Source organism: Salmo salar, chromosome ssa11, assembly GCF_905237065.1.
Source record: "Salmo salar chromosome ssa11, Ssal_v3.1, whole genome shotgun sequence".
NCBI classification, from domain to species: Eukaryota; Metazoa; Chordata; class Actinopteri; order Salmoniformes; family Salmonidae; genus Salmo; species Salmo salar.
The window spans coordinates 27,420,201-27,437,435 of NC_059452.1; the positions used below are offsets into that span (position 1 = coordinate 27,420,201).

The 17,235-nt window shown below is 43.4% G+C and overlaps 1 protein-coding gene across 1 annotated transcript in view; it reads right to left on the reverse strand.

Moving 5' to 3' along the window:
* The window catches only part of LOC106562390 (transcription initiation factor TFIID subunit 4), a 96,427-nt gene that overhangs the window by 50,411 nt on the left and 28,781 nt on the right, over positions 1 to 17,235 (reverse strand). The window contains exons 9-12 of the mRNA XM_045689292.1: positions 10,955 to 11,124; positions 7,939 to 8,069; positions 6,830 to 6,955; positions 2,898 to 2,954 (exon numbers count right to left, since the gene is read on the reverse strand). Coding sequence (XP_045545248.1) covers positions 2,898 to 2,954; positions 6,830 to 6,955; positions 7,939 to 8,069; positions 10,955 to 11,124 — 484 coding nt within the window. The remainder of the gene's footprint in view (positions 1 to 2,897; positions 2,955 to 6,829; positions 6,956 to 7,938; positions 8,070 to 10,954; positions 11,125 to 17,235) is intronic.

A 17,235-nucleotide genomic window follows, 5' to 3' on the forward strand; every position in this document is an offset into this window, starting at 1 on the left:
GCTCAGCCTCATTATCCTGATTAAATGTGTGCAGATGTGCTGAATGAGGAGCTGCCACCGACAGACTCCCTCTGCGCTAACCGTGGTGACACAAACAGCTAGCTCTGTCCCCTTGAGCCGGTCAGGTGATGAAAACCAGAAAGGCACGGGACTGAGAAACGACGGCCATTAAGCAAAAAAAGAGAGAAGGGGGGACGAAAAAACATAGAAAAAAACCTCCTCCTGTAGTGGTGTCATCCCTGACTGTCGCACTTAACATTACATAAAGTAACAATTTCACCCCCCCACACACCCCTCTCTCTGCTACTTCTGAATTTCTAAAATGAAAATGAGAATGTGCGCGTGCCGCGTTTCTTTCTCAGGAGATAATCTGGCCTCATCCAGATGATGAGCGGCCTGCCACTTAACGGGGAGGAGATCCACTTTGATCACACCGCCCCGGGGCGAACCTATCGCAGCACAGCCTATTACACTGCCTCATTTGCATATGCAGCTAGGGCTTATGGGGAGGCTGAGATCTAGTCTCAAGGTTCTAAACGAATGAACAGAGCCAAGGAAAAGCATCACTTCACCTCACACTGGTGTGGTGGTAGTGGAAGATCTCTTTACAGAGAGCAGAGAAGATCCCCATTCTAATGTCCATAGCATACCACTTGGATTGCATGTCCAATACATTGCTTCACACTAAGTGGTACACTAGTATGGACATAGAATTTGAATGTGGCTAAGCAGCTCTATGTTGCTAGAGATCTACTATGGTCTACAGTGCCTTCAGAAAGTATTCACAACCCTTGACTTTTTCCATATTCTGTTGTGTTACAGTCTAAATTTAAAATGTATTAAATTGAGATGTATTTGGTCACTGGCCTACACACAATAACCCATAATGTAAAATTGTAATTATGTTTTTAGAATTTTTTACTAATTCATTTAAAATGAAAAGCTGAAATGTCTTGAGTCAATAAGTATTCGACCCCTTCGTTAAATGCAATAATAGTGTTTAACATGATTTTGGAATGACTACCTCATCTCTGTAACCCATACTTACAATTACCTGTAAGATCCCTCAGTAAAGCGTTGCATTACAAACACAGATTCAACCACAAAGACCAATGAGAGGAAGGAAACCGATCAGGGATTTCACTATGAGGCCAATGGTGACTTTAAAACAGTTACAGAGTTTAATGGCTGTGATAGGAGAAAACTGAGGATGGATCAACAACATTGTAGTTACTCCTAAATACTAACCTAAAGGACAGAGTCAAAAGAAGGAAGCCTGTACAGAATAAAAATATTCCAAAACGTGCATCCTTTTTGCAACAAAGCACTAAAGTAACACTGCAAAAAAATGTGGCAAAGTAATTAACTTTTTGCAAATCCAATACAACACATAACTGAGTACCAATCTCCATATTTTCAAACATAGTGGTGGCGGCATCATTTAATGGGTATGCTTGTAATCGTTAAGGACTGGTGTGTTTTTCAGGATAAAAAATAAATTAAATGGAGTTAAGCACAGGCAAAATTCTAGAGGAAAACCTGCTTCAGTCTGCTTTCCACCAGACACTGGGAGATGAATTCACCTTTCAGCAGGACAATAACGTAAAACACAAGGCCAAATATACACTGGACTTGCTTACCAAGAAGACAGTGAATGAGTGGCCAAGATAAAGTTTTGACTTAAATCTACTTGAAAATCTATGGCGAGACCTGAAAATGGTTCTCTAGCAAAGACCAATAACCAATTTGACAGAGCTTGAAAAATGTTGAAAAGAATAACGGGAAAATGTTGCACAATCCAGGTGTGGAAAGCTCTTAGAGATATACCCAGAAAGTCTTACAGCTGTAATCACTGCCAAAGGTGCTTCTACAAAGTATTGATTCATGGGTGTGAATACTTATCTAAATGAGATATTTCTGTATTTAATTTGCAAACAATTCTAAAAAGATTTTTTCACTTTGTCATTATTGGGTATTGTGTGTAGATGGATAAGAGAAAAAATATATTTAATCCATTTTAAATTCAGGCTGTAACAACAAAATGTGGAATAGGTCAAGGGGTATGAATACTTTCTGAAGACACTGTAGCTGTACAGAGTGTTTACGCTCTTACTCTTTCTTTCAATAACAGCTCATTATTTTTTGCTCTTCCGGTTTTAACATACGTACATCAGGTGTCGATTAACATAAACACATACCAACTTTCAGCGTATCCAAACTATTTCACGAAATGAACAAACTACAAAGAAGAAGAGTGGTCTACTTTTTAGGATCCACATGATCTCCATATTTAAATGTCTATTTGTTTAGAAAATTGGGGGACTAAAACAACTAAATTTTACAAATAAGCACAGTCGCTTCATACTTTATTTTTGATATTTCCCATTTGTGCACCTACAGTACCAAAGCCATTTCATTGTTTTAAACTAAAATGTATATATAACTGTGACAGTAAACATATTTCTATCAGCCTTTATAATGCAAATGGCTCTACGGAAAGTGCTATGGTGAATATTAAACCAGTACTCACAGCACCGATAGGCTCCCCCAATCTATCTCTTTGAAAGAGCCATGTACAATGAACAGCAGTCTCCAAAATGTTATTGGGAGCCAGAAAAGAGAGAGGGAGAGAGAGAGAGAGAGAGAAAGAGAGAGATAGAGAGAGTGAGATAGAGAGAGTGAGAGAGAAAAGAGGAGGATGATCTCTTTGGTGTGGTGTCTCTGTTCTATAGAAACCACTTTTCCAAACGAGGTGGACATCAATCAGCACAAATAATTCCTACAACTTTTTAAATCAGACCTTTAAATGGCATTACATATGTAGCAAGGCATGAAAAATTTATATGTTGAAGTCTTGGGAAAATGTCAAGGGTAATGATCTCCAGCAGAACGCTTACCTCCTTAGCTTTTTGTTTCAGCCGAGCCTGCTCTGGGTCCTCTTGCCTGGAGCGACTCTGCAGAGTTAAGGAGGGGGGGGGGACACAGGTTAACAGCTGGTTTAAGGACCCCCTCATCTGTTGCAGCCAGCACAAAAATAGTACAAAATGGGAACAGGATACAAGGTGTCAAGGACATCGTATTTGGATTCATAGAAGTGCAATTGAGCGCCCGAGGCCAGTGCCCTTTAAGCCTGCGCCAAATCCCACCGTAAATAAGCTGCTGGAGGGAGATTCTAATCAAAGGAGGTTATTAAAAATTCTGCGCGAGCCAGCAGAGCACACAGGGCCGGGAGAATGTGCTCAAACTCAGAAAGTCACAGGCACTCTGTCTGTCCCGCTTTTGTTCCGGTGCCACTGCAGTGTGTGTGTGTGTGTGTGTGTGTGTGTGTTGTGTGAGTGTATGCGTATCTCTCTAGAGTCAGGACCAGAGTCCACAGTACTGGAGTGCCATTGTAATTAGTCAGTGAGAGCTGAGCTGCCTGTGCAGCTTGTACCTGTCTGTGTGAGCTGTTAACCACAGGGCTTCCAATTAAGCATACAGGGACTCTTCTAAAAGCTCACTGTTAGTGGAACCCTGCCAGATCACCACACTATCACAGTACTAGCCTACTGTAGCTATCAGAGACGCAGTGTACTTTTCCTATGAGTCTATGAAAGACAGACAAATACACTGTTGAATGCTCCCGCAGTTTTATTGTACAACGTTTCAACCCGGAGGTCTTCGTCTATGCTATGGTAATACAGGCAGCTAACAGTGCTGCCCCCTGCCATAGCAATGGGAATAATTCTATTTAAAAAATCTACTTCCTGTTTAACTAGCATAAATCCATTTAGCTTGAATGAAGGTTAGGGATATGACTAGTAATGGTCCAATGTGTCTTTAACATTGCCTAACCTCTGTAAGAGCATGGTCATCCCGGTGGTGTTAAAGACTACTTCATTAATATCTCTGAACGTGATGCTCCTCCTGATGTTTCCCTTTTCTACTATAAGCAATCAAATGCTATTTGTCTTCAGTGGTGCTGGAAAGCAATAGTCTAGTACCCCAACCTGCACTACTGTTTGAATACACCAGTTAGATACTGAAATATACTGTAAGAAGTGTATAGTGGAAATGGACAAGTCAGATTAATTAATGTGCCTCAAAACCATGCTATGACATAATAATGAGCCCAGACAACACATATCGCATATTAGATATACAGTTATACTAAAGATTTGTTCAGGTGTGATAAACTGATGTTTAGTAAAACTTACTGTCATATACTCCTTCTAAAGACACTTACAGTTAGGCCCTGAGATTGCATCTTTTTTTAAATAACAAAATAAAGCTTGGTGCAGTAGTTTCCTAACTACCAACTATAACAGTGGCAAGGCGGGTCATTGTTCATCAGTCTGACTGTTTCTAATGTCCTGCATGGCAGGCAGGGCCAGACCATAACAATGCTGTTAACACAGGGAAGTGATAATGCAATCAGCTGTGGGACATTGTCTCTGTTGAAGATGTATTAAATGAAGCAAGCTTCTCTCTAATGTCTCACCGTGGGGCATTTCCCTTCAAAACACATTCTGTTGGTGGTGACAATATTTGAACCTTTGCATCATACTGTATGTCTAATGAATTATGTACCTGTCTTCTTTGAAAGATTGCATGAAGTATGTGAGAACTTATTCAAGTCATTTCACAATCTTATACAAGTTAAGTGTGTGCAAAAAGTGTTTACACCAGTCTCAACAGCCTGAGTGTGACTGGATGGACACACATGAGTGTGCAGAGACTGCCTAGATGCAATTCATCTGTTCTGAGACTCTGTAAGGCTCTCTGAGGCTCCCCTGCCCACTACTGTTGAAGCTGGTTCTCCTGAGTACTGAGATGGCTGACACGACACGCTTTTAGCTCTGGGCGTGTCAGCGGGTATGTGAGGAGGATCAGATCAGAGGACTGTATAGAGTTCCACAGTGGTTCCTCTGCTTGTTGTGTTTGGGGACAATGAGAGGACAAAGGAGCCCTAGAGCGAGGGGGCGGGAGAACACACTGAGGGCACTCTACGGAGGACACACTCGGTTTCATCTGTTAGCTAGGGCCTGGGCAGGAACAGCGAAGACACCACACTGCCCTAGACACTGACAAGGAACACACACCACAGCACAGCTAAACACTACCTTACACACCACCTCACACACAACCTCACACACCACAGCTAAACACTACCTCACACACCACAGCACAGCTAAACACTACCTTACACACCACCTCACACACCACCTTACACACCACAGCACAGCTAAACACTACCTTACACACCACCTCACACACCACCTCACACACCACAGCTAAACACTACCTCACACACCACAGCACAGCTAAACACTACCTTACACACCACCTCACACACCACCTTACACACCACAGCACAGCTAAACACTACCTTACACACCACCTCACACACCACCTCACACACCACAGCTAAACACTACCTCACACACCACAGCACAGCTAAACACTACCTTACACACCACCTCACACACCACAGCACAGCTAAACACTACCTTACACACCACCTCACACACCACCTTACACACCACAGCACAGCTAAACACTACCTTACACACCACCTCACACACCACCTCACACACCACAGCTAAACACTACCTCACACACCACAGCTAAACACTACCTTACACACCACCTCACACTCCACAGCACAGCTAAACACCACCTTACACACCACCTCACACACCACCTTACACACCACAGCACAGCTAAACACTACCTTACACACCACCTCACACACCACAGCTAAACACTACCTCACACACCACAGCACAGCTAAACACCACCTTACACACCACCTCACACACCACCTTACACACCACCTCACACACCACAGCTAAACACTACCTCACACACCACAGCTAAACACTACCTTACACACCACCTTACACACCACCTCACACTCCACAGCACAGCTAAACACCACCTTACACACCACCTCACACACCACCTTCACACCACAGCTAAACACCACCTTACACACCACCTCACACACCACCTCACACACCACAGCACAGCTAAACACTACCTTACACACCACCTCACACACCACCTCACACACCACCTCACACACCACAGCACAGCTAAACACTACCTTACACACCACCTTACACACCACCTTACACACCACCTTACACACACCACCTTACACACACCACCTCACACACCACCTCACACACCACAGCTAAACACTACCTCACACACCACCTCACACACCACCTCACACACCACAGCACAGCTAAACACTACCTTACACACCACCTCACACACCACCTTACACACCACAGCTAAACACCACCTCACACACCACCTCACACACCACAGCACAGCTAAACACTACCTTACACACCACCTCACACACCACCTTACACACACCACCTCACACACCACCTCACACACCACCTTACACACCACCTTACACACACCACCTCACACACCACCTCACACACCACCTTACACACCACAGCACAGCTAAACACTACCTTACACACCACCTCACACACCACCTCACACACCACAGCACAGCTAAACACTACCTTACACACCACCTCACACACCACCTTACACACCACCTTACACACCACCTCACACACCACCTCACACACCACCTCACACACAAGTAACACACACAATAGAAACAGAGCTACAGTCCCTACACTGGACTTCATGGTGTATTAGGTCGGCTTGGAAATGGGGTAACTGAAACTGGTAAGATTTCAGGGTATTGCTAAATTGGGCTAAAGATCAGGATTGAATGTGAAAACACTTCATTGACTGTGTGGTTGTAACTAAAAGGGATATATGCCTTTATAACAAGAAGGAGACTAGGACTTACTTTAGCTGCTTTGAGTAGGATCTCTCTCTCCTGTTCATCCTTCCTCTGCTTCTCTATCCTCTCCAGCTGCTCAAAGAACTTTAGCTGCGACCGCACGTCTGCCGACTGCTCATACCACTCCTCATCCTGCAGAGACAGAGAGGGAAAGAAAGAAACAGAGAATGAGTGGAGGAAAAATAACTTAAGATCCTAAGAAGATCGCATTTGAACCACAAGTTTGGATAAACATATTATTACAACTTTAGACACCTCGTCTCTCTCAACCACCAGTTTGGATAACTAATCACAACTTTTCTTTGTTTACAGGTATCACCGCTTCTCGTTGTGTTAAATATGTTGTTCTGCACTTGGGAGATGGGAAGATGAGACAAGTTTCAGAAGGAAAACAAAGTTTGTGGGTCATCAAAAAGTTAATATGACAATTGTTTATTCCCTGTGTGTGTGTCTGTCTCTCTGTTCTTCCCCAACACCCTTTATCAGTTTCTCTCACTCTATCTCCCTCTCTGTGGCGATGTGAGGAGCTGGGTGGCAGAGCAGAGCACAGAGTGGAGTGACATCTGAGGGTTTGTCACCACGCGCACGTCTCTCTCATCCTTCCTCCCTCCTTTGTTCAGAGCTGAGCCTGCACTCCTCTCCTCCTCCGTAACTCAGTCGAGCCGTGCTCTCTCTTTCAGGCCGCCCGCCCGGTTGGTTTTTTCGCTGATGTCAACAGAGTGGCTTCACAGAGACGAGGAGACTTCACGCATCTAACACGCCTCATTTACAAACCGCAAAAAAGACAAAACAAGACAGGGACAGCTGTAGCCCACCACCCCTCTCCTCTGCCTCACATACACACAGGAAAACAGCTTTTCAAAGTTGCTATGTTTTTTGCTTTCTTTCTTTTACAAGGAGCAGAGTTGAATTGACTTTATTGTTAACCAATTAAATGTTGTTACATTGCTATATTCAAGGCTAAAAGTTAATGTCACCCATGCTGGTGTGTCAGACAGAGGCCTGCAAAAGATCTATCAGTTATTTTTCAAAGATTTGAAGAATAGGTTTCTGTGGAAAGTGTAAAAAGCGCCCACCTCCTGATAGGTATGTCTGTCTCTGGCACGACTACTTACCTTACCGCCGTCCATCCTGTGCTGTGCGATGGAGGAGACCTTCTCCAGCACAGTGCGGAGTCGGGACTGGGTAGCGTGGGAGATGAAGTTCACCGCTTCCATAGGAACCTCTGACACGCCAAACTTCTTAGCTTAGGGTCACAGACAGACAGAAGGACTCTAACATTAATACACGCTGATCTCCCCAAATCCCTGTCCGAAAAGGCTTTTCATACTACTGAACCAAGCTGAGCCGAACCGAACCAAGCTGTAATGAGCTGGCCTGGTTCCACATCCACCATAGTTGTTGGAACCATGCTAAAAAGGACAAAGCAAAACATTTGAGCCAGCACAGTTTGGTTTAGGTCAGGACGATAGTGTGAAAAAGGTAGTTAGTTTAATAATGATAAAGCTCTGTCTAGATGTTTCACGGTTCTAGTACCATGTTGAGAATAGTATCCAAGTATGAATTGCCAAGCTCTTACTCTGCAGTCTTTCATGTGTGTAGCTGTAAACAACATGGGCCAACCTTAACTTTAAAGGATCATTTCGACTAGTTTTCTGGCAGTAAACAGTTTGTGAAGTCATAATTCAGAGGACAGAGTTTAGGATCTGTTTTTCTTCCTTTTTAATATTCCATTAACAGAATGTTCTCTCTGGTCCACTTTTAAGTAAACCACACCAATTATTTAAATCAGCCGTACTGTACATACACCTTTTCCTGGTCTAACATCTTGAAAGGATCGAGATCCGTATAAGCCTGATAATTAGTGTGAAAATTCAAAAACATTTTCTCTGGGTCGTAAGCGATGTCAAAAGGTAAAATACTAAAGGCTTCCACTCTCTCTCCTACAAACTGAGATCTTTAAGGCACCGAGACAAAGAAAGCCAAGTTCTCTATGAAATAAATACCTTCCTCAATGTACAATGTAGTCCACATCAGCACCTGGCTTAGGACTACAGGAGAGTCGAAATAGCATTGAATTGCTTTAGTGTTGGTTTCCAATCACCTTAACAGGCTTTACTTTGTACTGTTTTTACTGGTAATCTCATCTGCCCTTAAAAAGAGAAAAATGAACTTTCTGCACTGAACACGAGTGAGTCTCTTTGGAGTTGAGTGTTTCTGTATGCGTCTCTGCAGAATTGGACTTCTGAGGTACCAGTGCACATTTACTTTGAGAGGCTATTCTAGAGAACTCCAGCTGTGCATATGTTCTAGGCCCTGGGAGTCAGAAGGGAGTTGCTGCTTGCAGTTTCACAAATGAAACTGGCCCACGGCTCAAGGACAAGCCTGAAGAACGATGGAGAGGGGGAGAGAGAAGAGAGATAGAAAGAGAGAAGGGGGTGAGAGGAGAGAGAGATATGGGAAGAGATAGAAAGAGAAAAAAGGAGAAAGAAAGAAAGAAATAAACAGGGAGAGAGAAACAAGCTCCTCTCCTCCCAATCTGTGTGTGGACATTCTGAAAGACACAGGGTTCCCTGGTCCTCACCGGGTCTGAATCTACCCTGCCCCGCTGTACATCTCCCTGTCCAGTGGTGGCAGCAGAGAGCAGAGAGGGCAGCATGAAGCAGAGGGGTGAGTCAGGGCTGTGTACCACTGTGTGAGGAGGACCACATCCCCACTAGCCTCTGATTGAGCCGAGTTGGCAGGCTGGGGAGCCTCCCTTGGTTCTGCTGCCAGCTGAGAGTTCTCCACAGCCCGTCACTGACACAACAAAGCCGCCCAAGTGCCACTGCCCCAGCAGGGGGCACCATGGCCTCCCACCCACCCGGCCCCCGCACAGCACCAAGCCCCCAGAGCAAGATTTACATTTTTAACCCCCTCCTCCCCAAGGCGACGGGATAACAACCTCACCAATGTACCGTCTAACAGCACATGACCTCTGGGCCTCATTGTCACCGTCACCGTGGATACTTAATTGAGGTAAAACAAGAAGAAACGTCTTAGCGCTAAAACTCCCTGTTGTGTTTGAATTCTATTCTACTGTGTGATTTTTAATGCAACGTGTATTCACAACTTAGTTGTTTATGGTAATATTATTGAATTGCACTTTCACACATTAGGCTTAGACATTTCCGACACAGTGCAAAAAGACCTGAAGGGTAACAAAGTGCCATTTACCAGTACCACCATTGAATGTGCCTAACGAGAGGCCAATACATTGTAGATACTAGTCTATCACATGGTAAACCCTCACATGAATTCTAATATGAACAGAGACTGATTCCACTCGTCAGTAAATCATCTCACATTCGCAAATAGGACAGTATCTGAATATGGAGCTCCAATCAAAAGACAGAAGAAGAACAAAATCAAGTCTTGTAACTCTGAACTCTTCCTTCAGTCCACAGGACAATCTGACAAGCAGCCTTCAAAAGACAGCTCTATAAAGTATTTATGTCAGGGCCTGGTGTCTAGTAAGTTCAGACAGAACCTGAAGAATTCATTAAAGGAGGTGAAAGAACTGTTAATTGCACCAAGTTTAAAATGAGGGAGGCCAGAAAGGAGCGTCTGCTCCGGCCTGCAACATCCCATCAGGGGAAGTAAATCAAACTGTCTGTCTTTAGTGATGACACTACAGATGCACAAACAACAAGGAGAATAGAAGAAAACACAAAGCTAACAGATAGATTTCATCACACACACACAGACAGGGGTCTGGCCGATATTTTCTAAACCAACACACGTTTGAAGGAACATGATTCTGTTTGGTACACACGTTCATGAATAAATTCAAGATAAATCTGAAGATAATAATCACTATGATGAAAATGAAGATCAGCGTCATTGGCAACACTTGATGATTATGGAATTATTATTATGGAACTGGAGATAATACTAACCGTGAAGACAACGACACTGTACATGATTCCACCTCAATTCTCTATCATTTAATGACTTTAAAGACTTACTGTGTATGCAACTTCTATTGTTCTACTGCTGTGAACAAGGCCTCATTATCATACACTATAGAGGTTTCTCTAGTGAGGGTGCCATCATGTACTATAACGTACTGTAGTAGTGTTCTGTCCGTACCTGTCTCTAGGATGCGTCTGTGTAACAGGCCCGGGTGAAGGAAAGCCTCATCTTTACAGGAGCGGATGTGTGTTCCCACCAGCTCAGAGTTGGTGGCCAGGATACGGGCGCTCTCTTCATTCAGGTTCACCCCCGCCATGGACGCCACATCGTTAATGTCATCATCATCCCTGGAAACAAACAGATGGAGGATTCATTTTTTAAGGGCTCTACAGATGTAGTTTGTTTTTGCAAACTTGTAGTGTATTTGAGTTTTAAAAAGAAATCTAAAGTTGTCATTTCCACTTAGAAATGTCAGACTTGTTTTGCCCTCATGAAAAATGTATCAACCCCTACAAAAATGGCAATGAATTATAATCCACATAAAAATTCAAATGTCCTGTTGCTGCAGGACTATTTTCCTGCTGTAGCAAACTGGCTCAAATTAAGATCCTACATCTGTACATTAGGTCTTACAACAACGTCTGTATAAAACAATATTGTATGTGTCCTTTTTACAGTATTAGTTTACATGTCCCTATAGACAATTACAGGGCCGTTCATGTGGAAAACTGACAGATTTTCTCATTTCATTCAAGGTGCAATCGTACAGGGAATGTAGTGTATGCACTTGCATTGTCATGATTCAGAGGTGTATAAGCTGCTCATAATAATACACTATTTTAATAGGTTTTATTCCATCCAGAGTCCATTTGAGTCAGGATATAGTAGAATTGACAACGTTTGGATGGCGGGGAGCTGGGTAAGGATGCACAGGAGGATTGGAACTGCTGTGTGATAAATCTGGCAATATACTAATATCAACAAACACTGTTTACAGACCACTCTGCTGAGAACAGCAATATCATCTAGTACTAGTCCAGAGGAAATATCCACCACCATTTTGATTCACAACACGAGCTGGCTTCTCAATACATTGTCCATTTTCTTAAATATGAGCTTTTTTAGAATTCATACATAGGTTTGGATCAGTAAAATGTATTAGATATCGTATTTGAGGTAAACAGTAACAAGGGGATAAAGGACCAAGAAGTCCCATTGAGGTCAAGGTCCTCCCCAAGGATGACCATCATTACAAGAATGGAGTGTCTGACCCAAACAGTTAATCTTTAATTTTAGGTTTTGGGTGAATCTGACATTGACAGTCGCCAGGCCTAAATCCTCTTTCCAGTCTCTATGAGTGAGTACCCCAACAGGGGAACGAGTGCTGTGGTAACCTGGTTGTGGCTGGCAATGTCCTGAGCTGATCATCCATGGAAATACTGCCTACCTCCCTCGCTCGCTGGGCTGGAGGAACCACTGAGTGGCGGTGACAGAGGGCACAGAGAACCACAGAACACACACAGGGCAGCCGCTCACTGCTTCCCTCGCCCGTTCCTTCGCCTCCCCTCTAAAGTAATTGGCGTTCGCACCGCCAGCAGCCGCTGGTTCCGACCGTCAGAAGTTACGTGTTGCGGGGGCCATGCACGTTGATGCTGCCTTGTTCTCGAGTCTCTGCCCGCAGCGGGCGGGCGTCCATGTGTGGGAACACATCGCCATCGTCAGCGGCAGGCATTGCACCCCGCTGATGTCTTCCTGTTCCACGAGCACCTATATGAGTCCTGACATCCCGGCAGGAGGTTGACAAAGACGATTAGAGCTCCTTCCAGCACCAAGAGATCTCACTAGACCCTCTACTCACCCTGCCAGTCCCAGTCCTACTCTCTCTGAGTCTAATAATGAACCTCCATGTAGAATCTACCCAACAACACTCCATAATACAGGAGATTACACTATGTTATTATTATATCTCCTCTCCTACTGTAGGCTATACACCTTCATCTTCACCACCGTCATCTTCATCAACACCCAACACCCTGGCCTCCTAACCTCATTATCCATTAAATAAATAAACCATCATATGTAATGATGAATAACACATAAAGTTACACAACACAGCTAGTGGACATGGACATGCTATGTTGCTATGCAAATAACTCCCTTATTCCTGATTCTTAATAGCATAACTAGATGTCTCCTGTGTTTGATTCTTAATAGCATAACTAGATGTCTCCTGTGTTTGATTCTTAATAGCATAACTAGATGTCTCCTGTGTTTGCGGGGGGCTACAATCAAATGGAAATGCAAGACAAGGCTGATATTAAAAGGAAGGAATTAGTTATGAAACGCATAACAAAAAGACTACTGAACAAATGTACAGTACCTTCTCCTCTCACTAATAAAGGTGAGATATAATTAGGTTCCACTGTGGAGGAAAAGACACCTCTCAATGATTGGTTTGGCTTTGCTGCGGGACATGACACCCAGAGAAACATGAATACATATGCATGTATTTTCCATATCAAGACTGGATGGGAGAGAGGGCACGCCATTTAGAAGGAACATGTGTATGTGTGTGGCGTGTGTGGAATGGGAGCATCCAGTCAGGGAAGAGCCAGGATCCAGGGCCAGACAAGGATCGTCTCTGATACCTCCCCCCAGAGAGTGCCCCCTGTGCCAAGGTAGGGGTCATCCACCGAGCCATCTGAGTGACTAACACCCCTGAGACCCCTCCATGTAGCTAGTCATACCTCACAGTGAGTGAGACACACACACAGTCACACACACAGTCCCACACAGGCTCAGGCCACTCCAGCTTCCTTAGTTCCTCAATGTGCACTACAGCCTGTCGCTTTAGACAATGCTGACTGCTGCCAATATGTATCAAAGCCAGTGTACTGTAGTTTAAGCACGTTCCCTCTCTGTGTTTCCGGCCTGGTCTGGATGTGAATGAGCTGGCTGGGGCTGGGGTAGAGGGACGTATGCCCCAGACCAGACATAGAGTGGAGGGGCAGGAGAATTTGGGGGAATGATGGTGAGCTCACCGCTGGCATTTTAACCTTTATTTAACTAGGCAAGTCAGTTAACAACAAATTCTTATTTACAATGACGGCCTACCGGGGAACAGTGGGTTAACTGCCTTGTTCAGGGGCAGAATGACAGATTTTTACCTTAACAGCTCGGGATTCGATCCAGCAACCTTTCGGTTACTGGCCCAACGCTCTAACCACTAGGCTACCTGCCACGGCATTGGGCTGATGGGGCTGACGTCTGAGACGGCTGAGGGCTGAGAACTAGGGGATGAGGGCCGGCTGTGATTAAAGCGGATGTTGGGTGTTTACAGAAAGCATGGAGGGCGAGATCAGCTGCTTCCACTCAGCACTGTAAACCTACGCTGTGGCTGCCTGTCTGTCTGTCAGTCTGTCTGTCAGTGGTCACCACAGCAGAGCACACTGGAACTCACCGGGAACCCCACAGGCCCTGCGGTCTGAACACAACACAGCACAGCACAGCACAACACAACACAGCACAGCGCAACACATCACAACAGATAAATAAATACATAGGTCAAGGTGGAGACACTAGAGGGGTTATGCCTGGTTGATTATATTTGGACCATGTTTGACTGGTTATAAACTGAATCTCTGAGATCATAGTCTATTCAACCCCTATCCACTTAGCTATTCAACCCTAGCATTATATTCTTCACAAAGGGAAACAATACAAATCTGATGTTACACAAAACACCATCTACATAGCACAACACTGGGGAGTGGAAGGAGGGGGAGTATTTAAGATCAAACACAGGAAACCAAAAAAATGCCTACAGTATAATATCAGTATCATCACTATTTTAAGGAGGGGGGAGACTCCCACCATCCCTCCCCATTTCTGGCCTATTGCGCACCCATGCTGGGAGGGAGTGGCTGAGAGTGCTCTGAGGTGAGAGGATATACACACGCCACAGGGCTCTGTTCCAACATGCTCTTATGTCCTCAGGAGGGGAACAGTATAGAGGTACATACAGCCCTGCCCTACCAGGGACTACTACACTACACAGCGAGGTGTAGTCCATGTCAACAAGCAGAGTAGAGGGGGTAGTGCCGGTGAGGATATATGAACCCTATTTGATTGAGCTGACATGAAACCAGTGTGTAGCCTATGTACTGTATGGTTAGCCAGTATAGTGGACTGCTAGGGCAGGGAGGAAATGCGTGGTTTGTGTAAACAGGGAGGCAGAAGCACCAGAGGGAAAAGGTTGTCAGTAACAAGCAGCCCTGACAGCTTAATTATCAAGGCCACTAAAGATTTATTGGTTTATCAATCAGGGCCCGGGGCGGCTACTTTCCCCTCAGGAGGGGAAGCCATTACCATGAACCCGGTGGCCTACTATGGGCTCGGAGTCAGTGGTGTAAAGTAACTAAGTAAAAATACTTTGAAGTACTATTTAAGTATTTTGGGGGGTATCTGTACTTTACTTTTACTCTCCTACATTCCTAAATAAAATAATGCTTTTTTTACTCCTTACATTTTCCCTGATACCCAAAAGTACTCGTTACATTTTGAATGCGTAGCAGGACAGGAAAATGTACATACATACGCACGCACACACACTGCGATGTGCTCGCAATCACGCATGTACACACACACATAAGCACCTATACTTATAGGTCACATCGTAAAGATCATTTTTCATGAAGACGTTTTTTACAAAGATGAAATGAGCTGAAGAACCTGGAGGGAGGGTGGGAGCAACCATAAACATCTATATTAACAGGGGGCAACCATAAACATCTATATTAACAGGGGGTAACCATAAACATCTATATTAACAGGGAGCAACCATAAACATCTATATTAACAGGGGGTAACCATAAACATCTATATTAACAGGGAGCAACCATAAACATCTATATTAACAGGGAGCAACCATAAACATCTATATTAACAGGGGGTAACCATAAACATCTATATTAACAGGGGGCAACCATAAACATCTATATTAACAGGGGGCAACCATAAACATCTATATTAACAGGGGGTAACCATAAACATCTATATTAACAGGGGGTAACCATAAACATCTATATTAACAGGGGGTAACCATAAACATCTATATTAACCATAAACATCTATATTAACAGGGGGTAACCATAAACATCTATATTAACAGGGGGTAACCATAAACATCTATATTAACGGGGTAACCATAAACATCTATATTAACAGGGGGTAACCATAAACATCTATATTAACAGGGGGTAACCATAAACATCTATATTAACAGGGGGCAACCATAAACATCTATATTAACAGGGGGCAACCATAAACATCTATATTAACAGTGGGAACCATAAACATCTATATTAACAGGGGCAACCATACACATCTATATTAACAGGGGGCAACCATAAACATCTATATTAACAGGGGTAACCATAAACATCTATATTAACAGGGGGCAACCATAAACATCTATATTAACAGGGGTAACCATAAACACCTATATTAACAGGGGGCAACCATAAACACCTATATTAACAGGGGGTAACCATAAACATCTATATTAACCATAAACATCTATATTAACAGGGGGCAACCATAAACATCTATATTAACAGGGGCAACCATAAACATCTATATTAACAGGGGGTAACCATAAACATCTATATTAACAGGGGGTAACCATAAACATCTATATTAACAGGGGGTAACCATAAACATCTATATTAACAGGGGGCAACCATAAACACCTATATTAACAGGGGGTAACCATAAACACCTATATTAACCATAAACATCTATATTAACAGGGGGCAACCATAAACATCTATATTAACAGGGGTAACCATACACATCTATATTAACAGGGGGCAACCATAAACATCTATATTAACAGGGGGTAACCATAAACATCTATATTAACAGGGGGTAACCATAAACATCTATATTAACAGGGGGTAACCATAAACATCTATATTAACAGGGGGCAACCATAAACACCTATATTAACAGGGGGCAACCATAAACATATATATTAACAGGGGGTAACCATAAACATCTATATTAACAGGGGGTAACCATAAACATCTATATTAACAGGGGGCAACCATAAACACCTATATTAACAGGGGGTAACCATAAACATCTATATTAACAGGGGTAACCATAAACATCTATATTAACAGGGGGTAACCATAAACACCTATATTAACAGGGGCAACCATAAACATCTATATTAACAGGGGGTAACCATAAACATCTATATTAACAGGGGGTAACCATAAACATCTATATTAACAGGGGGTAACCATAAACATCTATATTAACCATAAACATCTATATTAACAGGGAGCAACCATAAACATCTATATTAACAGGGGGTAACCATAAACATCTATATTAACAGGGGGTAACCATAAACATCTATATTAACAGGGGGTAACCATAAACATCTATAT